The sequence below is a fragment of the Patagioenas fasciata genome, chromosome 5, assembly GCF_037038585.1.
Source record: "Patagioenas fasciata isolate bPatFas1 chromosome 5, bPatFas1.hap1, whole genome shotgun sequence".
Classification (NCBI taxonomy): domain Eukaryota; kingdom Metazoa; phylum Chordata; class Aves; order Columbiformes; family Columbidae; genus Patagioenas; species Patagioenas fasciata.
The window spans coordinates 4,942,100-4,969,734 of NC_092524.1; the positions used below are offsets into that span (position 1 = coordinate 4,942,100).

Here is a 27,635-nt window from a genome sequence, read left to right on the forward strand (position 1 = left end):
GAATTTATATATTTGCATTTCTGTCAGAGGACCTTCATGTGTACGAAGAAAATATATGAGAAAATATCTTTGGTAGTATCATAAAAATGTTGCAAGGTCGTCACATCCCCTTGCATTGTTTCATGTGATAAGACAAGTATTTTGGGATACAAAGTAAATTAGAAGGAATTTGCAGTTTTGCCCTTCACTGTCTGTTACCTTGCGCTCCTACCGTAACTACTTTAAGTCAAAGCACAGTGAAGTTAGAATTTGCTCAATGAAATAACCTTTTCTCATTTATCACACTTCAAGTCACTCAGTTTTCATTTAAATATCCTGATGACCTACACAGTCACACGTGAATGTCAGCTGAACTATTACAACTCATTTTCTCCCACTGCCCATATTGCTTTGCAGTGCAGCCAGAGCCAACACAGCAACAAAGTCAATTAAATGGATATTCTTTTCTTACTTAAAAGCTGTAGGTCAGCTCTCAGGTTGAAGATGACGTGTTAGCCTTATCCTCTCTGTGAGCTGGTAGAAAATCTAGTTTTGGGAGGGCTGGTTTGGAAAAAACCTAGAAAAAGATTGCTCTCCATCACAAACCACAAGTACAGCGTACCGTGATTGGGTTTTTTTAGGAGCAAGACACCCTGGGCAGCACCTGAAGAGTTTCAGGGGAAACGAAAACCTGAAGAAAGTAACCAGAAGTTGAAGAGCAACCAGAAGTTGAAGAGCAACCAGAAGTTGAAGAGCAACCAGCACTAAACGGCACACAGACAACGAAAATGTGTGCTACTAAAGTAGTGCTGGTTTCTTCTGGTTTACCTTCAACTCATTTTCTTCTTCCATGGTATCAAAGGTAGGTCGAACAAGGAGAGCAAACACCTGCAAGTCAGGCACTCCACGGTCGAACTTGTGCTAGCAAATGTCCAGCTCTCCCAAAGGTCTCCTCCAGATACCTGCCCGAGGTGCCACTGCTTCACAGGTGAAGTACCTCAAATGGGCATCCAAAAACTCTTAAAACACACACGTGGTACTATGGTTAGACACTAGTATTATGGTTGTTCTCAAGGTAATTCAGCTCTTCTTCTGGTCTCCAGCTCTTGTTGCCTACCTGGCAACCCAGAGGCCTAAGCTCCTGCCAAACTTGAGGCCTCATATAGCTTTCTATCACTAACCTCAGGCCTTTTGTCCCTATTCACGCAGAGATTTCTTGGAAAATTGTCTTGTTCTTGTGTAAACTGTTTTCTCACAGCCTGGCTTCATTGCTGCCTTACCTCACCGGGTCAGTGGAGATCTGCCAGTGGCGGTGCAGCCAGTGCAGGGCCAGGCAGGCTGGAGAAGGGCAGGACAGACCGACCATCCTCAGCCAACTGCTGCCACAAGGATGAGGCGCTCTGGAGCTTTGGGTCCTCCACACACCTTCGTTCTCCAGATGATTATCCCTAGTGTACATTTTTCACATGGTTACCTGGGAGAAAGGCAGAGGAAAAAGGGAAAGGTAGAGTCAAAGATCTTTCCTTGGGCCTCCTCACACTCCTGAGAAATGTATTTCAAGAATTTACTCTGTGCCGTGGGGGAAGGCAGGGAGGAGGCACTTTTTGAAAGCAGCTGTTTTAGGAAACACTAAGCACAAAGATGGGTTTGAAATGTGACCCTGACCTACTGTGTGCTTCACATTTTGCAGGAAAATGCTTTTATGTACTGCAGATCCACAGCTTTTAGCCCTTTCCTGAAAGAAGGGGTCTGTGACCTGTCTTTGATATAGCTAAGCAGGGACTATTCTTTTCCTTTTAAAACATAGTTGAAAGGGGAGATGATGAAACAGCATTGAATAAAATATGAATCCTTGGAGCAGAATTCAAGATATCCAAGTGCCCTACCCATGAACATACGTTTGTACTGACATTATCTTACTGGCCCAGTGAATCTTGAGTTCATTTCTGCACAATAATGCAGATTCAAGAGGATGGCTGAAGAGCACTGCCCATGTATATACCCCATTAACCACAGACACCTAAACCGGGCAAGAAAATGGGGTATGTGGGTCTCAACTCTGTTAGACAAGAAAGAAAGGTGAGCATCATTATTTTGCAATTAGAGGCTGCTGCGTATAAAGGGAAGGGTAGGGTGAGACTGTCTTCCTTCTGAAGGAAAATGACATCTCCTACTGCAGTTTGTCCAATCTTTCCAGTTCATAAGGCACTCAACTAGGTGGAATCCCTTTGGAGGTTTAATCACAGGATTATCTAATTACTGGATCTTCAATGTGAAGCCCGTCAAACCCAAGTTGTGAATTCATTGTCACTTCAGCTCGGTATCTGGACAAGGCCGAGCAAATCTGAACTCCGGCAGAAGAGGGAAAAGAAACATACTGAAGTATAAACAGTTGCAGCTACACTCTGAAATCCAGCAGCAGTGAAAGGACCAGTATCCAGATCCTGACACACAGGGGAAAAGCGCGAGTTCACAGCATATTTAAGCTCACAAGAAAAAGAGAGAACTGAAAAAGGGAAAATACATAATAAAAATGTCATGAGCAGTACAACCTTTTAGGTTTCTTACTAACTAAGTGTGGTTCAGCAAAGCAAGTATGATCTGAAGTGTGGGTTCACTGGTTAATATATTAAGTAAATTCTTGGTTCAAAACTCCACTGGGAACGATAGTCATTAGGCACTGTCATCTACTGGAGATGGTTATGAAGGATCTTAATAGAGGAAGAAGCTATTAAACATTTCATCTTAATAATACCTACCTGCTGTCTCATGGTCTACAAAAAGAGACATGAGAATTTTCCATGATAAATTTATCTCATAGAAAGGGAAGAACTGATACTTGCTACAGATTTTTGGCTAAATTTTTTTCCACTTGTCTTTTTTTGCCATTTCGCTCCATATGCTCTGGAAGCATTTGCTGCCAGAGAGGAAAATATATTATTTACTGAACCAAACCAACAGTTATGTAGTTTTATGCCCTGTGTATGCAGTGGTCACTGTGAGTTATCTCACACTGAACAGAATGGAAGAGGTACAAGAAATTCTAACTAAGGCTCAATAAGAAAATTCTGGCTTAAGCTCAGGGTGACTATGCCCTGCAACATGATGATTAATAAACATTTAAATATTGTATCCCATTAATATTTGTCATTTCTTTCCAATTTTTGTTCTGGTGGCTTGATAATACAGAGACTGTTTCAACTCATATATTCCTAAACAATATTTCACTCCTATACTGCATTCTCCTAGTTCACCAGCACAAGTTAAACTGATGAGAAACAGGCAGCTTCCATCTGCTACCAACAAATGGCATCTAATAAATTAATTATATTAAAACGCTATATTTGAAGAGGTTTTCTAATAAAGTCCTAGAGAACCATTAGCACCATTTTTTTCCAGTTAAACTTATGGTGGCTCATGATCTGGTCTAATATTCCAAGCCACTCTACCTACAGTCTGCATTTAAAGATCGAGCCCTTAGCGCTCAGTTTAACAGCTGTCTGGTTTGGTTTAGATTCCCAAAGTCAGATGCAAATCCCTCACGTTGCCTCCCTTCTCCTTGACTGCTCTGCTCGGATGAATTTCCCCGTGACCACCACCTCCCTCATGTTTCCTAAACCAGAAAAGAACCATGGATTTGTAACACAAGCCGTAGGTCTTCACACTGGTTAGCCCAACACAAGCGGGCATACAAATGTTTTCTGCACCCTATCAACATTAGTGTATGGGAGAACTGATTTCTCCCCACATTTACTTCCATTCTTCTGGAACTGTGAAAAATCAGTGGCCTTGATTAGGTATTTTGTCAAATGGGTTTTGATGAGATGCGTGGTTGGAAGGATATTTGACTAGTTCTGCATCTGTGCTCTCCAGCAGAAACAGCTCATCAACTTAGCTCATATATTTCCGCAAAAAGAGCAGGATGAAATGTCATGAGGCTGTATTGGATTATATGCAAGGTTTCCTGACCTAATTCACTTTAATTTTTCCTTCTTTTTTTCCCTGTCGTGCGGTATGCTTCAGTAAACCTAATATCTGACTTTCATAACTATTTTGAAAATTATAAATACCTCTTCTATGAAGCACTATGAAAAGTCGTTGCACCACAAGCCTTACAAAGAGATGCTGAAAAAAATCTTCCATTAAAAGTGCATTAGGGACTAAACGAATCTACAAAACCATACTCAGAGACCCATATATTGCCCTTATGGGGAATAAGATGTATAAAGTTTGTGGCTGGCAATCTGTTATTTAAATGGAACATTAATGTAATAGAAAGTATCTGCTTGTATCAGCAATACTACCATCATAAACTTCACAGAGTAATCTCTTGCTGTTAATAGCATTTCACAGGAATCACCGGAGACAGCACAGAAAACATATCCACTGTAGCAAGATACAGCAATATCTCATGGATAGTCCTTTCTTTTCAATGAATTTAATGTAAAATTAAGGCCATTATTTTAAAATTTCAGCACTTGAATTTGATTCTGGATCTCAGATCCCCAAAAAATGAAGATAGGGTACCAATCTGATCCAGATTTTCCACTTTATCTACAAAGAAATGAGAAGTCACCAACAGTGAAATCTGGTTCTCAGAATATAAGGAAGAAATGTCAGGCACGGAGTGTGGTTATGTTAATGTTATGGAACTTAAGTTATACTTAGTGGATTAAGATGTGCAAATCTATTTGATGTTCCTGAGCCAAATCCTTAGCTGGTGTAACTCAGATGTAGTTCAGACTTAAATAACATCAAACTAACGCTACGAACTACCAGTGAGTAAAAACAATCACAGTAAGAAAAAACAAATTACTTGACTATATCAAATTTTATGCTTAAAAACCACCGTGAAAACACAGATGTTCCTCTTCTTTTCTCACCAATAGGACTTAAACAATACGTTCTGAGCATGCTCAACCCAACGAAAGAGAGGAGAGGAACTCTCCATAAAGTCATTAGAATATTTATTTGGGTACTGGACAATCCAGATTAAAAAGCTTCATCACTTGGACCTATCAACCCTTCCAGCAAGCCAGTATCCCACTGGAAACCACAAGACAAATGGGCCTCAATATTTCCTTGTGAAGCTCTTCTTTTTTGCACAGAAAAATTTAAAATATTTGTCATTAGTTGGAGATAGATTCTCAGAATTCACCCGGGATAAAAGCAAAATAAATTAAAGTCCTTGAGGAAATGAATATTTGTTTCTTAAGAGCAGAGGAAAGCTGAGGAGGGACCTGAGAAACAGGGAGCTCCCTGAAGGCACTGACATGTTTTGCCATTTTTGCCCACTGACTTGTATAACTGGTTTTTTTTTTGAGCAAATATTAGATCCAAGTATCAGATTACGGAATTTATAAACTTATCTCTGGGTTGTGAACTCATCTAGGCCTCTGGGTATGAAAAGTTCGGAACGATGCAGGTTAGTACTGCAGCAACAGAAATCCCCTTGAGCATTTGCCCTGTGTGTCTCAGTTCTGTGTTGCCTGAAGAAGAGCAGAGGCCAGGTTATTCTATAGAACAAAACATAATAAAGATATTATTTTTTTAGCCCTGTAAATCACCACCGCCTGCGACAAGAAGCAAACAGCAATCTCTAATTGCAGGTTGTCACAACCAAGTATTTTTCCCCGTTCAGTATAATGGGGAACAGTAGTGACAAACTGATGCCACATCTGAGAACATGACTTACTGTCTCCTTCTTCTGACTTTAAATAGACTGAGAAGCCTTTGTCTTATTAATAGGGCATACTTTTTTAGAAGTAAAAGGACGTATTCGTCCAGAATATTTCTAGAATGGTTTTCAGGACAGCCATAAATCTACATTAGAAAATACCTTGACAAGCAGCGAAGGTTTGATTGTACAAAATGCTTCCGGGTGATGCTTAGCCGATTATGCTGCAAATTTTTTAAAGGCTAAAATCAAATCAAATCTAATCAAAAAGAATTCAGCTGAACTTCCTGGAGGAAAGGATAAGCAGGTGGTCCACTTTACTTTCTTCTATGTTTTTCAGAAAGATGGTTGTAAGGTAGGGACGCTCGCACTCGAAAGCCACTGAGCGCTTGGAAAAGCCATTTATAGTAAAATTTTAATAAGCACATTGATGACTTAGGAACCTAAATTCCCTTTTTGAAAGTGAGGTAGGCACTGGCAAATTTAAATCTTCTAAAAATATAAGTGACTCAACACCATGATTCCCCAATTCTCATGCACACAGCCAATGTGAATTAAGGTTTTTATCTTTTAAGGAAGAGAATTATTGCAAATGGCAACCATTTTTCTACGGATATTCAAGCAAATAAAGAGACTATGTATACTTTCTACAGAGTCTATTTTTTCATCCAAATCAGAAATTATTTCATCTTGGAGTTGGTCAAAGGTAAGTTTATCCATTTTGCAATTAGAGCAAGATCGCTTCCATAGCTGTGGGCAGTTCGTAGCAGATTTCCCAAAGGGCATCAAATCCAAATCAGAAAACACAAACGCTTATTATGAAAATGTTTATATTTAGAATGGGGGCAAGTATTTGAAGCAGTTATTTCCACGGGAAGGGATTGCCAGAAAAGGAAGATGGTGGCAAAACATGTGTTTGCACCTCCTGCTAGCTGGGAAAGAGAAAGGCAGTTTAAAGTGTCTTTCTACAGAGCTATTCTAGGTCATCTGACAAAACCTTAGCACAGAAGCTGCTGTCCCCTTCTGCCAGAGAAGGGGCTGCAAGGGCACCCATGCACCCAAACCTCTGTTTCCTTCGTGGCCACGCTGCAGGATAAATGGTCCAACTCGTTGCTTCCTCAGCCTGAACACAGAGATGCGTTTGGGGGACTTGCCTTTCAATTTTGCTTTTTCCTTGCAACCAGATATATCTTCTTTGCCTTAATTTCTCAAGAGGATTTTCCATCCGCTAAATATATATGAAAAATCTCTCAAGATATTTTCTAACATACAGCAATCTGCTGAGTTTTGGAGATGATTACTTACTTGAGCACAGACTTTCCTTTCTATTCATTTTTGTACAGTGCTTCGCACAATAGGGGCCCAATTATATTAATGTTCCTCTCCCTCTAAAGCCTGTAACTTGAAAGGGTCATTTCAGAGACTTGGGCATTTCCATCTGTGCCAAGCCTATAACAACCTGTTATTCTGAAAAAAAAATCCCCGAAAGCACAACAACATTTAAGGATCTAGCAGATCGCTAAGGATCTACTCAAGACAATGATACTGCATCTCACAGAAACCCATCTGGTTCTATGAATTCACATTTTGTTTCTAGGCAGTATGATAACTTGTATAAAATAATTGCACTCATCTAACCGGTTGACAATAACCTTTTCCCATTTCATATAGCACATACACTGTGATAAACTAACACCAGTATTCATACTTGAATTTGGAAAACAGAAACTTAGGACACAACGTTTGCAAACTCAATAGGAGCACTCCAAGCATTACAGCCTTGAAAATACACACTAAGGGATCTTAAACCTGTACATAAATGTTATTGAAGAATACTCCTGAGAGCAGGTGTGAAAAGAATGGTTGTCAATAGTATATTTTAAATCAATGAGCTGCTCTGCCATTGGAATTTTGCGATGTTTGTGCCCTTTCTGACACTACAGTGCTCTCCGTGCTTGCTTTGTCTGATCAGAGCCTGTAATTTTTCTGTTGCTGTATTTCAAGCTGCTGATGAAACAGCCTGAGGAAGATTGGAAACACCTCTTTGAAATGCACAGCAGGATTTCTCAAAAATGAACCAACAAAACTTTGAGCAAACTCTGCTGCAGAGACTATGAGAGAAAACTATGTGCATCGTTAGCATTGAAATATTTTGCTATGTGGGAAATGCTCAGGTAGGATTAAAAGAGAGGGCAAATAGTTGTCTAAAAAATAATCAAGTATGGGCAACAGTCTGTGCACAGATGTAAGATTCCCCCAACTAAAAGTAAATATTTGTCTTATTGTTTTTCCTGCCTCAATGTACAATGGCAGAAGGACAACTAAGCCTGATTCTTTGCCATGGTCTATATTAGGAGATCAAGGGGTCACTTCAAATTATTTCAGTTGTAGAAAATCACTTGGAGTAAGCAAGCACACAGCATTTTTATTTCTGATCAGAGGAAAGGCTGGAGGTTGGGGGAACAGGAATTGATGATGATCTCAAACTGAGCATTTCATAGTAAGGGACAGATAGGAAATCCTCCGTAGCATCATGCTACCAGAAAATCAGGACATTCTTTCTCACAAGGTTTTGCTGGTACTTTATTATTGGTGACATTTCTGTGAGCAGTCTGTGTGCATTGCACTACAAAGCCTGTCATGAATAGCAATCCCAACCAACGTCGATTTCATTTAAAAGTCACAACACGGGAAAAAATTGAGCAGAAACCCGACACTCTCCTTTGCTATATATAGAATTTCCTTGCCAAGAATAGTGCTCTATAAATCTTTTATCCCTCTTTCTGCTTTTGCTACATGTGAAAAAGAAGATGACAGCCAGCTTGCAACAATCAGTACCACTTTGTAAAACAGATGATAAAATAAACCTGCTCATGATAGCAGAAATCTGGAACCAATGATGTGGAGACCTTCCTCCAGCACTGCATTACTGCAGATGGTCATAAAGTATTTGAAAAGGAAGCCTTAGTGTGTTTTACTTATTTTCACATTTACTTAAACAGAAGAAGTTTGAAGTTTCAAGCCCTGTGACTCCCATCAAGAAAAAATTCAATAAACCAGAAAAGAACCTGTACATCTCAACTGACATACATCACTAGTAGGTAAATCACAACTTAACACCTCGGAGCAGCATTGTGCTGAAGCAATATGCTGTCAATGCCACCTATAGACAAACAGAATTGCAGAGCAGCCGGGACAGTGACCGCAATGTCCTTCTCTCAAAACAATGGTCACCACCCAGGGACGCAGCCCGCTTGGCACACAGATGATCACAGTCACTTGTGAGCTCTCTGCAGCAGAGACCTCCTTGTTCTTCTGCGTATTTTTATTACACAAGACCGATCAGAAGGCGGCCTCACGGCACGACTGAGGCTCTGGGATTCTCCGACACAAATATAACTAAACAAGCCCACCAAGCAGCTGCACACGGCTCCGACACTTTCTGTGGCCTCTTCTGGAAACAGAACCCGCTCTGTGTATGATGGTCAGTGTTCACTCTTTCTAACCATTTCTCTTCTCAGTCTGAGAAATGTGTCAAGATCAGAACTGGAATCAGAATTGTTCAGCATCCTTGAGCCACCTCGGGTCTTTAACAAATACCAAAGGGACTGTTTAGTTTTACCCTGAAAGCGTCAGCCTTATGTGAAGTATTTTAACAAATAATATTAAAATTGGCTCTCCCTCCACCCTTTCCCAAAGTGGGGTTGATGTTCAATCCCCCCCCGCCCGCCTTGACCCTCCTGGTGCGAGCTCACAGCGCCCCCTGCCGGTTCCGCGCCACAACTGCGGCCAGCGCTCCGCGGGGCTGCGTAGGGACGAGCAGGGAAAAGAGTTTTAACTTTAAACTGCCGTGGTTAGTTTGAGCTTTTAACTAGGGTAAAACTAGTTTTAACTTTATCTATGTGAATCTTGAAATTTATGTGTATTTTGAAATACATATATTTTCACTTTTTAGATGCACGATTTCCTATGTCTGCGCGTGCCCTGCGATTTCCAGAGCCACCCACCGAAATTGCTTGCCCGGTACCGTGTGCATGACAACAGGTGCCCACGCTGACCAGGACTGATAATCCGTGAGGATTATCTATGCCCCGGGCTTGGACATAGAAACAGAGAATCATTTTGGTTGGAAGAGACCCTCAGGATCACTGAGCCCAACTATAACCCAACTCTAGCACTAAACCATGTCCCTAAGAACCTCATCTACGCATCTTTTAAACCCCTCCAGGGATGGTGACTCCACCACTTCCCTGGGCAGCTTGTTCTGGTGCTTCACAATCCTTTCTGTGAAGAAATTTTCCCTAATATCCAATCTAAGCCTCTCCTGGTGAAACTTCAAGCCATTTCCTCTCATCCTATCACATGTTACTTAGGAGAAGAGACTGACCTCAACCTCACCACAACCTCCTTTCAGGCAGTTGCAGAGAGCAAGAAGGTCTCCCCTCAGCTCCTGTTCCCCAGGCTGAACAGTCCCAGTTCCTTCAACAGACTTGTGCTCCAGACACCTCACCACCTTCATTGTCCTTCTACCCTCTCCATCACCCAGGCTGGGACATCCGTCAAGCCCATCTCAGCGGGGCCCATGGCCAAGCTGGGCAGGGTCAGGTAGGGCTGCTGATCCCCTCAGGGTCCCAGCAAGTTTATCTTGTGTCTTCTGGGTGCTCCTGCTTCAACGTTCCTCCCAACTTTTCTCTTATTTTCTGCATTTATAAAGGGACCTGGACATGGCAGGCAAGTCCAGCTCCTGTACAACACAGAGGGCAGGTCTGTGTTGCTCTGGGTGCAGAGCTGGTTCTTGATTGTTAAAGCTGATGGATAAAGATGATCAGGTCTCCTTGCCTGCCTACTATGTAAATTAAATACTTTCCTATACCACCCACAAAGAGTTCAAACAAATCCTGAAGTGGATTAAGCAGCTAAGAAAGTGAAAATATCCTAAACGTAGAATGATGGAATGAATAAAATAGTTTTTAAAAACATGAATGAGAATCTCAAAGTAGCCATGTAGGTCCTGAACTGTACCAGAAATGAACATCTCATAATCAGAAATCTTTAACACTTGTCATCTCATGTCAGCAAGTTACACTGAAAAAACATATTTTACTAGTCATGCTTAAAGTTGCCATTTTGTTTCCACTGCAGATATAAATATTTAAAAAAAATAAAAGCATGATTATATGGAGTATGTCATTAGAACTTTGGAAATAGTCCCTTAATTATTAGTTTCCTTAGGATGATACCAAGTACCTAAGAAATAACACCATAAAATAGACATTTAAGTCACTGGAAGGTTTGCGTTCTGGCAGGATTGCTTTCACTTATTATAAAAAGAACAAATTTCCTAAACTGTTTAATGTCAGTACGTGCAGTTCGCCTTGCACAACAGCAGGAGGAAAAAGAGAAAAAATTGTCTAATGCCCAAAAATGACATCTGTGAAAGAAATCTGTGCTAAAAACGATGAAAAGAACATCTAGTACAATTTATTCACAGAAATGCCCTTAATAGACTAAATTTACACCATAAAATCCGTTTTCTACCCAGTCTGTATAGTTAAGAAAATGATGTTGTTGATCCTAGTGTTAAACTGGCTTTGTGTGGTATAGAATATCAGACTCATGCTATGTTTGGCAGATGGACACATCTTTGTTATGTGCTCGGGACCATATCAGCCAACCATCTGAAAAAGTCTCGTCAGCACATTCATCCCTGTCATCTAATTTTCCTTTGAAGGCATCGCTAAAATCGGCTGCTGAGGTTTAAAAGGTTGAAGAAGCAACTAGATCACCAGAACGCTCTTTTTGTTACACAGCCCGTCTCAGATTTGCCACAGATTTGAAACTGGTGCTGCGGGCTGTGAGCAACAGGGCGAATTCAAGCAGCAGCCATCTTCCCAGATTAACATTTTCACCACTATTGACACTACAAGATTTATTACTCCCTGTTCAATTTAAACAGATTCCCCAGAGAAATTTTTAAGGGGTGCTTGCTTTATTAGTTGTTATTGAGTTGGACCACTTGACAGCTTGTGGGGAATGTCTGAATAACAAAATCCTTGCTAGGAAGAGATCAAGGGACCCGTGGTGACTGATATGGATGACATTGATTTGGTTTTAGCAGGATGCATTTAGTTTCCATTGTTAAAGGAATATAGCAGATTAATTTATAGAATGAATAGTAGCTATATGAACTGTATACACAACGGAGTCTGACCAGGGCCGTGATAGCACTACAGCATAAGTAATAAATTTCAGCACGATTACTTACTATATAGAGCTGGATTTCTGTAGGGAGGGAGCACTAGGGCTGAACCCTACAGCTTCTACACTTGATATTCACAGAATCCCCCAATGTATTACAGAGGCTGAGAAGTGGGGAGAGAAGAAAACATGGGAGAAGAAGATTTCTATCATCTTAAAGCTCATTAATCTCTTTCTTCCAGCATAAAGAAACTGTGAAACATTCTTGTATAATTTAAGCAGGATGTTGACACAATAGAAGTGCTCTGGCAAATACAAACACAGCATGAGTTAGGGTCATGAAGAGGTATCTTTGGTATTAAAATATAAACCACAAGTCTGTCTAATAAGTAACAAAGCACAAGGTTAAACACTGATAAGACTGGAACTATTTTTTCTGAGGGATTATGAGAAAAACAGAGTCCAAGAAACTGGAGACAGGAAAGACTGTAAGTTTAATGAATTTACCCAGACACTAGAACATTTATAGAACTATGCACAAAGACAACAGTTTCCTCTAATATGCTGATAAGAAGAACTTTCAGACAAGCAGAATCAATTTTACATGATTACATCACCAGCACCATTTGTTAATTATTATAAGCCATTAAGTCCTTCCTTTTAGGTGTAGTCAGTAGTCTAAAGTTGTAGCGTAAATGGCTTTCACTTCCTAAGAAAGGGTTGGTGAATATTCCCGTTCCATCAAGAAACAGTAGGTAGTGGAGGGATTTAATGTACCCAGAGATGGTTGAAATCAACTTATCTGGAACTTCAACTAAGCTGAAGATTTTTTTTTCTTAAGATTTAAAATATGTCCTTAAAAAATGCCTCCAAAAGTCTGAGGTGTTTCAATTTCAGATGAAGTCTCTGCTGGATGGGCAGCAGCTCTACATATTCTAGACTGAGAACTGCACTAAGATGCCTTTCTACCATGGTTCCAAAAATCCCCTTGCCTCACAGATTGATTTTCCCTAATCTCCCAGCAAATACACAGTTGTGGCAGCTTGGTTGAGCATACCTACAATTCCAACCTGTAGCCACTGAGAGCCTGAAAAATTACCTTGTGAAGGAAGCAAAGAGTTTTTATTCAGTCTGTGAGCATTTGTGGGCGTATCAGATCTGAATTGTCTAATCCTGGAGTTAATCTGAGGTTTAATATGAATCGACCGTTAACCCCACATCTGTGCTACACATGCTGGGCTTTGGCAAAAAACGTCTGCCAGGCAAATATTCAGATTATACAAACCAAAGGAAGCCTGGAATCTGTTTCTCCAAGCACACCAAGGTTACTCAGCAGGAGCAGCATTTGTGCCGCTGGTTTTCTACCCATCTATACAGCTACTGTAATTATACTTAACCCTCTCTGTGTTACATATGCTAATGTAATTTTCTGTACTGTGTTTGAGTCATTCATAATTCACTCCTGCCTTTCTAACAGAAAGCTTTATGCCTATGAGGCTGGAACACACAGTTGGTTTCACAACGTGCCAGTTGAATGCCCAAACTGGTGGATTACAGTCAGTGTCCTTAACCTTGACTCTGTTGTCAACAAGTCTGCAGAACAAAGCAGTTGGAATAGCAAGTGATTCCATGGGGTAGGAAATATTCACAAGCAATAGCTCTAACTCACCATTTCTGGTGATCTGGCATTTCTCCTTTGCCAGGTTAATATTCTTGTAATTAAACTACACAATTACCTTGTGGTAATTTCCTCTTGTTTTACCCAGAATGAGAGAAATCTTTATAGAACAAAAAGAGACTCAAGACTAGTAAACTTCTTAGTAAATGCGTCACTTTCAAGTGATTAACATTAGCTCTTGAAAATCAACGTGGGACTCTCAGTTTGAATGATACGTCTGTTGTTCCAGGTTGGAGACCAAAAACATCACTGACTATGAATCTCTAAATGGTGGCTAAAATAGATGGAAAAATTATTGCTGGGTGTTCCCCAAGTAAGAGCTTTGTACATGTTCCTAACTAGTCTGCTTACAGGAGGAGCAATTCCAGTGAGCTCCGCGAGTATTGAGTGTAATTCCATTCCTTACACGCTGCTACACGCTGTGAAAGCCAGAGACCAGGCACGAATTCTTCCTGAAAAGCATTTAAAAATGAAGGAAAGGAAGAGCACACTTCTTCACATTAAACCATGTCAAAACACCATGTTCAAGAACTTAGCCACAGCAAACTGGATGATCGTATTATGGTGAGCTACACCCATGGGTACTGTGCAGCAAGAAGTATCCTGCAACCACGGAGCAGCACGTAAGATCAGCCTCACTGAAAGAATGATTGATTGCAAGCAAAGAAGAAAGAAATTACATAAAATAGCTTTTTCTGGGGACAGTATTCTTCTTCGTTCTCTTTAAACCTGAGACGAAGCCTCTGGGAATGCAAGATGCCAATTTAAAAGAAATGAAAATGATTTCTAACTTGTCATATCATACTCTTACATAAAAGCAATTCCATTTGCTGTGTAATGCCCGTAATGCCAAAACATCTTCTGAATTATATTTGTTTTCCGGTTGGTTCTCCTCATCTAAGAAAGAGATACATTGCCATCTAAAAATGAATGCTTCTGACAAGCTTTTTTCTCTTTCTCAATAAATGACATTATAGCAGTAACAAAAAAATCTCGAACCATTAACTTCAGTGCAAATTTTGCCTGAAAATGGACAAACTAAACATTTCAGGATTAGGTCCATAGAATTACACCACCATTAGATTCAAATAGATAAATATTTATTCACGGTGAAGGATATCATAATGCTTCCAAAGGGACTCCGCTGGCAACAAAGGATGACAGTATCAGCAACAGCCCACAGTCTGATGCCAAAAAATTTTATATATTCCAATGTTAAATGTCAAATACTTGCAGATAAACAGACAGGGATGCATTCAAAGGTGACATAAAATACTTGTTGCTCCCCAAGGGTAAACTGCTGGTCACTAGGAGACCACTGTGACAGCACCTGTCCCCTGAACCAGCAATCTCTGTTTCAGACAGCAGGAAATCTAGTTTTGCTAGGAAAGAAAAGGGAGAATATGTGGCTGTGTAGAAAAAGTAGAAGGCCAGCTGTGGAAGCAGCAAAAATCCTGTATTCTTGCCATATCCTCATTTCCTTCTTAAGGGAAAAGCATCAAAACTCCGAGAAGAGAAAAAGACTTTCTGAACCGGCTAGGAAGAGAATAATTAATGAACCTGAGGGAAAGCTGATTAAGGGGGGAATGGAAGAAAGGGGGATATCAGAATCAAGTGGAAAGGGAAGAGATAGGCAGGTGGGTAGGAAGAGCTGGGCAGTACCAGTGGGGCAAGAGGAGAGAACAGAGGTAGAGAAAGCAAAGGCTCTGGCAAGTCTACTTACATGCCAGAGGAATCCTTGGTAGAAAAAGGAGTGTGGGAATCACTGACATAAAACACTGTACACAAAGCAGCAGTAAACCTGCATGAATTATTCAGATTACACATAATTTTCACTCTGTATAGAAGTGTGAGACTATAATAGGAAAAGAACAAAATAAGAGCTGTGAAGTGTGAAAGAAAGTAGAGAGGGGAGAACTTGTTTTCCTCAGGTCATGTTTCTTACATACAGACAGGGAAACGTTTTCATTCTGAAATGTTAAGAAAACAATTAAAAATAGAAAGTCTCCATTAAAAAAGAGTACCTTCTGGATCCATACTTGGTCTGTGGTTTGTCTTACCTGCTACTTTTCCTTCACCTAACTACACTTTCAACACCTAAATCTGTATTTTAGACGTATATGCCCCATGTTCCTTAGCTACTGAGTATACCTGTCCCATATAGGAATCACCACGTGGTGGGAAAGGTCAAGGTACAAACTCAGGTAGGAGAGAAAAACTAAACTAAGGTCAAGTTGCTCTGGCAGGAATCTAATACCACACAATTATGGACCGTAACACTGAGGCAATTGTGAATCCCCCACCTCCTCGCGACTCCTGCTGCTCACTTTGCATTTTGAAACAGCAAAACGGGGCTCCAGCCAAGCCATTTGCTTGGATTTGGCTCAGATATGTCTACGTCCCGCTGAACCAACTGATTTCACTGGCAATCTGATAGTAGCTTCAAACCTACGACTGAAAATTATTTGTTACACAAAGCCAAAGCTCACTTGGCCAAGTTCACAACAGGTGTAATAAAACTAAGGAAAGTCTCTGGCATATTTTTCTACAGTTCACCCAGGACTCTGTTTCCTGACATCCCTCTTATCTGCTGGTTAAGCAGCTCTGAGGTGTATAGTGTAAAATCACGGAGCAATGTTCCTGTTCTTAATAATTTTATCATTGAAACCTGGCTGTTTTGATAAAAAAAAGTGATGAGTAGTGACAAGGGGAACTATTCTGCAGGCATGGTGAATGCACTCGATGTACCACAAAATCATGGTGGGGAACATACTGTGGTGGAGAGTTTCTTATGAGAGAAAAGCAATAGAAAGAATCACATCATTCTATGTCCCAGCTCTAAAAACAACAAATGACACCAACAAGAAAAAAATAGTGAAGACTTAGGGGAGACAAAGAAAACAGGTTTCTCAACACATAAAATAAGAGCTCATGCAGCAGCATGGGATGCTGACTTTATTTCAGGACAGGATTGCATAAAAGTTGCTGGTCTTTGAAGGAAAAAGCTCTCTTGCATGGTTAGGAAGATGTACCGTAGAAGAATACTAATAATCAACTATCCGCTGTCTGATAACTGCGCTGAAAAGATCATTGTTAATAACGGTTCATTAAAGCAAGTGCTGCAACTGCTGTTGACCCTGACAACACATGCAATTGTGCTGAATTAGAGAAAAGAAGCCCCAACCTAGCAGCAAAGCATGATCTTGAAAACAAATTCGGAACAAAGATTACCAGATGTCTGGTTAAAAAACATTGCAACAGCAGAAGAGATTTTAAACATGAGTTCTGGGGCATGCAGATGGAAAACCAATGATGGATTCTTAGACCATTAACATTTCTTAAGAGCTGCGGTATGGAGATACTAAACCACAAGCAGACAGAAATATTATTTTAAAATTGCGTGGATGCTCTTAAGTGCAAGGTAAAAAGAAATGCTCTGCCCGTTTCAGCTTCCATTTGAGCATGACAGGAAATGTGTGGGGAGGATATCAATTTTACCAACAGAATCAGAGGGATGAAGCTTAATAACTTCACTACTTGGTGAAAGTACAAAGGAAATGAAGAAAAAAGCTGCAGCAGGCCAAGGCAAAGTGAGCTGATACAGATGGTGCCTCATTGGCTAATGATTGATAAGAGCAGCGATAACTGACAGTTTTAAAAAATGTCATTCTATTTTAATTCTCAATATGTGAGACCCAGGAAAATTATATCACATCAGAAGCCACAGACCTATTACTGAAAGGCCAATTTTTATGGAACTTTTCCTCAATAATTTTAACAGAGAGATTAACTAAAGCCTGCTCTATTCACTTGAGTCAGACAAGTTTTAGAAGAACACTGGGCAAAAATGGACCAAGAAGGTTGCTACTTACAGATATCGCACGAGGTTTTGCTTCTGTCTCCAAAGATCATTTGGAAATCAAAGAGTAAATCATCTTGGTATTCATAGTAGTAATATCATTCAAGACTTGCTTTGAATTGAAAAAAGAAGTAGCATCACTTGTCTTAATTAATGTAAGGATGAGTAAAGCCAGTGTTACTCCTCCTACGTAAAGTCACGTCCACACCTCTAATGCTCCCATTAGAACTGATGTGGAGGTGTGAGGCGATTCAGAGTCAGACCACCATACATGCAAATCCTGATGCTGCAGCTTCTTCAGAAGCCCATGGAAGAACATGAAGGGAAATATTATGATCACTGAGTCCTTGTGCAATTGACTGGTTTTAAAAGCCAGGCCAAAAAAGTGCTGTGTGTTTGTTACTAGCTTATTTCTTGATTCATGCACCATTTATAATTGTGAAGCACAGACTATGACTCTGATAGGCTGACCATGATTGTGCTTGAAAATTGTGACAAAACTGAGGATCAAGTTTAATCCAAGAAAAAGAAAAGTTTTTCTAGACTTAACAGTTGAGCTTAAAAAAAAACAACAGGAGTTCTTCAAAAACAGACCTATGAACGTATTTACAGTACCAGAGTTTACGTATCAGATCACTCAAATATTGGTTTCTGTCCTCTATAATACAGAGGGCTATCAACAACTGCCTGTGTGTTCATATTTTATGTTTGATGATAAGGATAAGCTCAGTAATTTCAAGCATTAGACAGGTACGTTAATACCAGTTGTCTTAGCACACTGGCTTACCTGAAGATTTAACTTAAAGAGAATCACCCAGAACTATATATTGTATGCTCATTAGCAGGAGAAGAAAATAATTCAACAGCCAGGAAAAATCTTCACAATTAATACAGTAAGACCAGTGGACTTCAGAAATGATCCAATTAGTAATTACCGGATAGGTAACTACCACGGTATTTTCTTCTCTTTTTTCACAATTCAACTGAAATGTGAAACGGTAGAACTTTGCAAATGAGGGAAACAAGGAATGACAAATAAGACTCCTCCTCATGTATTATGCACTTGAATGGATATCCACAGAGGCATAGTTAGGAGGCACAACTAGTTTGTCTTCTGATAAACAATTTACAATTCATAAGAAGAAGAATATTATAGACAATAGCAACAATCTCAAGAAAAGAGATTTGACTTTTATTAGAGATGGCATAGCTCCTCTTACGAATTCAGTGGTTTGACAGGAAAGGAGAATTAACATTCAGAGACACCACCAGAAAGTGTTCAAATGGCAGATTCGCTCTACGGAAATGACAGAATTATGTGTTGGCCTATTTGTGTTACACTTTGGCTTTCCTACATGAAGCCAGAGGTAAACAGCAAAAACCGCAATTACATTGTTGGCACTGGTAGGACTCTTTGAAACCAGTTGAAACAAAGTAGTACCCTACAATTTGAGGGCTTTTATCTATTCCCCTAAAATTGTAAATATACTTGAAACTAATCAACGTTTTAATTTGATATTGATTTTTCTTATTTGTTACTTCTATTCTTTTTCACTCTGTTCCTCACAGGCTTTGCTTTTTCCTGTTTAGAATGTATATGTGAATTATTAGATTATATTTATTTCATCTTACTGTTTGTACTTCTTATCTTAAAGCACTGATTTTTAGATACATCTTTTCTGCTTAAATTTGTCACTTAGCTTTTTGCCCAATCCTTGCAATTCTGATTGATATGGCTGAGGGTGCCCGTGCATTTCCCGGCTCCTGCTGCTCCGGGATGCTCATCGTGTCTGCAGAGCTCTCACAACTCATCCGTATGCCCGGCCTGGGCTGTGCTGGGATGGATGGGTCAGCTGGGGCAGCCCCGACAACTCTGCACGAGGGTTCCCCTGGGTGGGGAGATAAACGCTATATTATTCAGACAGGATCTTGGATAGGGATCAACTAGAGACTGAGGATAGGCTGGAAACCACATGGACACTGTATTTCCTGTGGTTGAGTGGAAAAGCCGTGAAAGCGAGAAGGAAACCTAAGGGCTGTGACAACCAAGACCTCAGTTTTATTAGAATTAAAAGCAAAATTATGTCAAGTAGTACTGGACCAAGGCTGATGTCACCACTATTTAATTTACCTCCTATGAGGAAGGCTCATTTCCAGCACATACCAGTGTTACTACATCCATCAGGGTAAAGGCCAGCACAGACACCCACATCTCCAGAAAACAGTACCTTGAAGCACGCAGCTGGCTTTTGTGATGGTGCACAGCCCCCAAAACTCGGGAAAACCTGTGTGTCCTTGGGTAGGGTTGGTTACTGCAGAAACACCTCAGACAGTTTCCTTTCTGCCTGTGACCATCACACAGCTTTCCTGTGTGATGCCCCTGAAGGGCAGACAGCCCCACACGCACCCTCTCATCTTGCTTGCTCCTATAAATTCTAGTTTCTAAATTTTTCTCCTTCTGTCTGGTCTTTTCTCTCTCCATAGAAAACTGCATATTGTTTTATTTCCTGCAGTCCTTCACCTAGGTCAGTCTGTAAGATGTGAGGCCTTTGCAGCTTCTCTCTGCTTTTGCAGGGAAGGAGGAGAACGGGAATGCCGATAAAAAGAGGAGAAAATAGGAAGATGCACGAGCTTGTGAAGGATGGAAACCCTCAGCCAATGCACTGGAGCAAGCCTGCAGAGCCTGCCCAAGGCTTATTGCTGTCTACAACTACCTGAAAGGAGGTTGGAGCATGGATGGGGTTGGTCTCTACTCCCAAGTAGCAAGTAATAGAGCAAGAGCAAATGGCCTCAAGTTGCACCAGGGTGGTTTAGATTGGGCATTAGGGAAAATTTCATCACAGAAAGGGTTGTGGGGCATTGGAGCAGGCTGCTCAGGGCAGTGGTGGAGTCACCATCCCCAGAGAGGCTTAAAAGGTGTTTAGACGAGGTTCTCAGGGACATGGTTTAGCACCAGAGTTAGGTTATGGTTGGATTTGGTGATCCTCAGGGTCTCTTCCAACTGAAATGGTTCTGTGATTCTAAGGGCTGAAAAGAGATGGTGGAGCTTGTACGTTTGATATCAGAGAAGTCAACATGGAAAGATGCTTCCTTGAAGTTGTTTATAAGAATGCTCTATGTGTGCGCTGCAATGAAGGGAAGCTTTGAAAACTAAAGGTAGATCTACCCAATAAACAATAATTTATAACAGCAAGTGTGAAACATTTTCCTAAAGTTCACATTATAACTACTATCATTCTTCACGGAGAATGTTATAAACAGCAGAGAAAAAGTCAGTCACTCAATACTGCCCATAGGATGAGACAATCACTTGTATTATTGTTTCTATTATTCTCAGCAACCTGCCAGATAAGTAAGTTGTGCTTGAATATCTCACACAGAATAACTTGTGCTTGAATACCTTGAAGGGCTTACATTTTTTCTAGAATTTTTGACAAGGACGCTAATCTCTTGATATAGTTTTTATACACTTTTAAATAAAATATGTAATCAGGGACAGTTGAACACGTGCAGATATGAGAGAAGTACAAGTAATTAAAAGGTGTATACAAAAATTCGTGGTTATCACAAATTTGTTTGTGAAGATACACACTGTTATTTGTATCTCACACATATCTGCATTTTTTGTTCTCTCATACTTTTATGGTACCTTTATCACTCAGTTCTGCTTTACTGTCTAAGCTGATTAATGCACACTGAACTGAATTTTTTAAATATTTTTGCTAGAGCTATGGGAGCTCCCTGCATCATTTCAGTGCTCTGGCTTTCACACAGCAGCCTCATTTACCCACTCCACAATCCTCTGTGTTTACAAGAGAATATAATTTGATTTTATTTATCCATTTTTCACCCTGCGGTGATCAACAGATCTAGGTGAAAAAAAAAGCAGCATGAGGTGGTAGCGTATCTAGTTTCACAGGAAAAAATACTATTACCACCAGAGGGCACTAAAACCTGAGAAACTAAATTGTCTATAAAAGGACAAGAGGGAAAACGGATGATTTCATTAGAAGCACACAGGAATTTACTAAGATGACGCAACTTCTTATTTTAACATTGTCATTTAAGTGCCAGAATTGATGAAGTGGTTTTATCCCAACCCAAACGCATTCACTAAGCCTTTATGTGAGCATATCTATCAGTACGCAACCCATCGGAATTAAATACTGATCTTCACTCGTGCCGTTCAGGAGGAGTTTAGCAAAATCAGTGTAACTCTACCCACAGAGACATGATGAAAGTGAAAAATCATGCTTCAGACATTGTTAGTGATTTTGTACATATTCAAGTATTCTTAAGAATATATTTACCAGCAAGAAAGAGATGAATTCTCTCTATTCCACAAAACACACCAAAGGAATTTTGTCTTGCTGTCTTTTTTTGTGGCTTCTTCGGATTATTTTTTACTAAAGCTTTCATGGCAGCTGTAAACTGAGCAATCCATTTACGGGAGTGTAACCACAAGATTACAGAACTACAATGTCTGCTTGTGCTTGAAACAGGATACAGGCTTCTGTTGAAATTACCTTGATCTCTAGGAGCTCTCTGAAAATCTCCGTTGCTCACGTGGAGCCCCCAGAACCGGTGTCCACATGTCAGGTTTTCCTCCCCCATCAGCCAGCACCGCAGGACGTGGTTGGGTTGAGCTGTGACCGCACCCACGCAGTTTCCTTGCCCTGGAGAGAGTGCAAACACAATAGTTGATTTTAGTTCCACTGTTGCAAATGTACAGTAAGCCCAGCCAAAAAAGAGGTAGATTATAGCTTGTAAAGTCATCTGTTTGTTTAGACATTATGGGAGTTATTCCTGCACCGCTTACTGCAAACAGCTGACTAACTGAAAAGTGATGGAGTATGAAAAAAACGCAGTGACTAATAATGAACTTCTGCATGCTATGTAAAATTTCTTACTTCCTTTGAGAACTGTTTGCATTCTGCTGCCTTGCACCGCAGCTCTTTATGGCACTTGCTTTTTATTTCCTGGCGGCCTCAGGGCTGTGTAGCAGCACACACCAGAATCAGCCGTCTCGATATATAAACCCAAATGCCGGTCCCATCAGCAAGCGTTGCTGTATTTCTCAGTGCCTGACCCTGGAGTGGTGTTCCAGCAGCTGGGTTTAGCCCTAGGAACTGTGTATAGTGGGAGGGGAAGAGTCAGATGTCAAACAGCCTCTGAGTAACATGCAGGAGTTCAGGGAGTCCAGACTGAATTGCCCTGTGATCCCCCACACTACAGGCGTATATCGAAACCTTAAGTTATTGCCTGGGATACAGAAACTGCGCTTCCTTTTGGTGCATTTAAGAAAGAAAAAAGCCTGTGGAAGTTCCAAGGTTATGCGACAACTAGATTTGGGCCAGATTTGGGCACCTAAATTCCATCTGAATGCCACTTTACCTTTCTAAGTCTGTTTGGAATCTGGCTTTACTCGTCTCTAAAAGATGAAATTTCTTTCTGAATGACACTGTTGCTTATATTCTAAAGGGCTAATTCAAAGACAGGGAAAGAAAGTGGTTAGCTCTTCAACCAGAAATCCTCAGTGGCCTGTAACTGGTTGGAAAAAGCACGTTAACAAAGATGTGAGAGGCAGCAACGCTAGTTTCTGGGATGTAGCCCCTGTCTGCTGAAATCTCACACCAAAGCGACCAACCGTGTGGTTGTTCAGCCATCAGAGGAGAAAAAGGAGGCTGAAGAGGCTGGGAAGGAAATATACCCTGTATCCGTTTCAAATTCAGGTTTTGTTATTGTGTCTATTTCTAACTTGTGCTCACAGTCTGACTTGGAAACTTACTAAACCTCTCTCTCTATATATACAACTTTTTTAAACAGGAGGAATGTACTCAATACTCATTATCTTCAATAGCAGAAAGTTGCTGCACCTTCTAAGGCTGTGCCATATGGATGCATGACATGCACAGCATAGGGAATCCTGAAAGCATCATCTCAACAACTTGTAGGTAGGTGCCCAAGTGGTAAATGCAAAAGCTGTATTCACTAGATTCCTTCCCAGAGGACAGATAACAGAGAATGAAATTTTTCAAAGCATCTAACTGATAGACACAAAATCTCCATTTTCCACATGATTTAAAACTCAGGGTCATATTTTCAGAGTTGCTTTGGTGACACAAGGTTTAGACAATCCTCTATCAGAAAGCTGGGATCTCAGGTTGTAACTTGAGAGTGGTTTTGAACAGGCCCTGGGGTACCTACCTGAGACAATGGTGGGCACAGAGATATCTTTGAACCCTGGCCCTCCAACCCCACCAATTTTCTGTGTTTAAATAATACATTTAAAAAAAAAAAATAAATCAGTTCCACGCATCTGAAAAATGTAAAACAAGACTTATAAGGCCTACAAACTACCTGCTCTCCTTTAAGACACACAGTTAAGGATTACGCATTGGTGCTGAACTGATAACTGATTGTAATTTCTGGTTATGTTTGTTACCTACACATACAACCTTCTAGGTATTTTTATTTTTTTATTGGAAACAGTGTTTGAAGTCCAGTCCACCAGAAGCAGAAAAGCTATGACATACCTGGTTATTGATATTTCAGGAATAAAATGGTCCTGCCATTGTGTGGTTCCCCACTTCCTCCTTTGTTTTGGTGGTGCCTCTTGGTTGCAGTGAGTCATGGAACTGAAAACCTGGGGGAAAAAAGATCAGTCAGTTTAACAGGTTGATGTGATTCTTTGTATTGCCTTATGATCAATCAGCAATGAAAATATAAGCTGGGAGGGGAAAAAAAGTCTATGCCTCTGGAAGGAAGTGTGGTCCTGGATCACTTAGGCACACTGTGAAACCACAGAGTCAGAAAATGGCTGCTTAAACTCTGGATGTACAAAACTCAAGGCTGGGTATTGCATGGACCTCCCTGTGCCTGCCGTGGGCACAAGGCCTTCTATAGACAGCTCCTCCTGGGAGAGCAAACTTCTGCCCCATCCCTAATACAGGCCACGGTGTAATTTACACAAATCCAGTGCCTCAACAAACCACGAGCCTGTACAATGACAGAGATCTGCAAAATCATCTTGGGCACCTTAGGGATGGTTGGCTTCACCGCCACACGTGCTGGGTGGAGATGGGAAGGCTGAGCGTGTAATTAGAAGGCAAAACCCAGCGATGGTCCTTGCAATTCTTGCTGTTCTTGGCTCCTGTTGAATACTGGCTCCAATATTGCATCTCCTGTGGGCATAAAAGCATCTATGTAATATATATATAATTCTGCAAGAAAATTAAAGGCCTAGAAAACACAGTTTTTAAACTGAACCTCGTGACCGGGTGCGTTGTGTGCAGTTACAAGTTGTTTAAAGGCATCTTTTGGTGTGCTGATGCCCATCCTGGTTGCTCCTGACACCCCGCATCGTGAGATTAAAAACTAAACTCAACATTTCAGACTTTAGAAAGCAACCAGACACATTTTTAGGTCTTGCTCCTGACTAAAAATTTACTTCTCGAAGCAGTAATGTGGCACAATACAACTAAAGGCCTAATGCTGTACATAGACCTGGACACAAACCCAGCACCTTATCTGACTCACTTGATCAGCCCTATGATTAAGAAATCCTGTCATGAAACCGCTGTTGCGTTACAGTTGCCCACGTAACAAACTCCCTGTCAGTCTGGTACACAAAATGGCCACTGAGACAGTAAAAGCTGAATATACAAAAAATTAATCTGAAAGAAGGCCTGAGATGATATTAATGAACAAAAAAATGTGTGGAAAAAAAAGCACTGAACAAACAGCCTGCTGGAAACTACCTCAGGTTATTGAAGGAAGCGATGAGGAGAGGAGGTTTGAGACACGAAAATGGCGCCAGCTCCAGGAGGAGGAACAGCAGCCGTGGCTGGAGCCTCCCGTCCACCCCAGCACCGCCGGGCTCTGCTCCTGGGAGACCAGACCCATCCAGACTGAGGGATCAAGATGGAGTTTCTTTTCCAGCACTTGGAATTAAAGAGTTATGTTTCTTCTGCCACCTTTTCAGGCCTCATTTCTCCTTCCTCAGACTCTATTCTTATTTTTGTCTTTCTCTCAACTACTACATACAAAGAACCCAGGCTTGCTAGCCAAAACAATGCATTTGCTAGCTCTGACTCTGTAATCAGAACAGCAAACAGTATTATCCTTTATTGTCTGACAACAGCTTACATTCGCCCTGTAGGCAGGACAACTGCTTGCTGTTCTTAACCTCCCTGCAAGATCAAAAGAGCAAATTTATCCTCAGTAATCAGTGATTGTACTGGTTTTAGCAGGGATAGAGTTAAATTTCTTCATAGTAGCTGGTATGGGGCTACGTGACGGAGTTTGTGATGAAAACAGTGCTGATAACACAGGGATGCTTGAGTTAACGTAGCGTCCAGGCCTTTTCTGCTCCTCACACCACCCAGCAGTGAGTTTTCTAGGTGTGCACAAGAAGATGGGAAGAGACACATCTGACCCCCAACTGATCAAAGGGACATCCCATACCATAAGACACCATGCTCAGAAACCAAACTGGTGGGGGGTGGAGGTTGGCAGGGGCTGCCATTGCTGGGCATCAGCCAGTTGGTGAGGAGCAATTCTTTTACTTTTGCATCGCTTGTTTTGCTTGTTTGTTTTCATGTTTGTTTGTTTTTGTTCTTTGTTTGTTTTAATACAAACACAGTATAATTAATACACTAGTTTCCTTAGTTTTACTATTCAGAATCTTCCCCACCAACACAGTGGCCAGGGGTAACTGAGCTGGGGGCTGTGCAGGATTTAGACACGAGTGGAGCATCTCCCTTATGAGGAAAGGCTGAGGGAGCTGGGGCTCTGGAGCTCGGAGGAGAGGAGACTGAGGGGTGACCTCACTAATGTTTATCAATATGTAAAGGTTGAGTGTCATGGAGCCAGGCTCTTCTCAGTGCCAACCAATGATAGGACAAGGTGTAATGGGTACAAACTGGGACACAGGAGATTCCACTTAAATACGAGAAGAAACTTCTTCTGAGTCAGTGTGACAAACACTGGCCCAGGCTGCCCAGGGGGGTTGTGGAGTCTCCTTCTCTGCAGACATTCAAACCCACCTGGACACCTTCCTGTGGAACCTCAGCTGGGTGTTCCTGCTCCGGCAAGGGGATTGGACTGAATGAGCTTTCCAGGTCCCTTCCAATCCCTGGGATTCTGTGACACTGACCCACAAAAAGAGTATTACTTTAATCCATGTTCTTTCCTCTCTCATCTCAAGAACTACTTACAAGAGATGCAAACAGAAAAAAAAAAAAAAAAAAAAGGCAAACTCTGCTATATCCAAACAAAGAAATCAAACTGTACAAGGGAGTTGCTTTTCCAAAGCGCTACTAAAGGAGCGTGCCAACGCTCGAAATTTAATCAATATTCACATTTTGGATGCTTTCCCGGTTCGCATTCCCACGTTTCTCTCTACGTAGCGGAAAAGCGAAGGGTTTAATGGAGACAAAGGGCTCTCCATCGGGCGCGATGCCCGCCCGGGGCGGCCGACGGGCGCGGCCGCCCCGGGCGGGCACCGCGCCCGGTCGAGGGCGGCCCCGGGTTCCCCCTCCTTTCTCCGGTTCCCCCTTCTCCGTGCTCCGCCTCTGCGGGCAGTGCGCATGTATGGGGCGGCAGCTCAGCCCCTGACTCACCCCTTCTTATCCCATCCGCTCCCGGGAGCGCGCCCCCGCCGCCGGCGAGGAGGGAGAGAAAAAGGGCGGCCACCATGAATCGCTTGGGGAAGAAAGGCGACGAGACCCTTATAGAGATGGCGCTGTCTACGGATGGTAGGAGACGGCGGGGGGATCGTTGCTTTGTTCTGGCTTCCGTGCACGGTGCGGAGGGGCCGCGCACGGCCGGAGCTTCCTGCTGGGGGGGGTGCAGCGGATTTGGGAGGTGGTTTTGGGGAGGGCCGGTTCCGCCCCGGGGCTTATCAGGAAGGCACCTGGGAGATGGGGTTGATCCCAGGTGGTCCCTGATGCTTCCTGAGTGTGTCTTTAATCCACCACGTTTGCCTGAGTGTAGTTTAATTAGGGGTTTTTTTAACCCTGTTAGGGCTTTATTAACCCTAAATAAACCTTGGGGGGAAAAAAAGAATAGCTCCTGTATCCGGACGCTGCTCAGAACCAAAACTAGACATAACCCTTAATTTCTATTTTTAAACACACTTCCAATACAAACATTGCTTTTGCCTAACAGCAAACTTTTAGCTTTTCACAAGCAGCAGCCAAATTCAGGCTGAGATGTGCTGGTGTCTTCCAGAAGCTGAGACG

The 27,635-nt window shown here is 41.5% G+C and overlaps 1 protein-coding gene and 1 long non-coding RNA gene across 5 annotated transcripts in view; one reads left to right on the top strand and one right to left on the bottom strand.

Annotated features, from left to right (window-relative positions):
- Positions 1-1,267: 1,267 nt before the first annotated feature.
- Positions 1,268-27,195, bottom strand: LOC139828064 (uncharacterized). Of its 2 annotated transcripts, none has more exons than XR_011739244.1 (5): positions 27,015-27,195; positions 24,430-24,575; positions 23,928-24,037; positions 21,918-22,067; positions 1,268-1,453 (listed from the first exon to the last, which is right to left on the bottom strand). It is a non-coding gene; the product is annotated as an uncharacterized lncRNA (long non-coding RNA). The 2 variants fall into 2 exon arrangements; XR_011739243.1 differs by lacking the exon at positions 27,015-27,195 and adding an exon at positions 26,439-26,567.
- ANO5 (anoctamin 5) overlaps positions 26,945-27,635 on the top strand; it is a 55,635-nt gene continuing 54,944 nt past the window's right edge. For 2 of the 3 annotated variants that reach the window (XM_071808820.1, XM_065838451.2), the window contains exon 1: positions 26,945-27,149. In XM_071808820.1, the coding sequence (XP_071664921.1) occupies positions 27,089-27,149 (61 nt within the window). In that variant the 5' untranslated portion in view covers positions 26,945-27,088. The remainder of the gene's footprint in view (positions 27,150-27,635) is intronic. The other variant, XM_065838452.2, reaches the window with a different exon arrangement.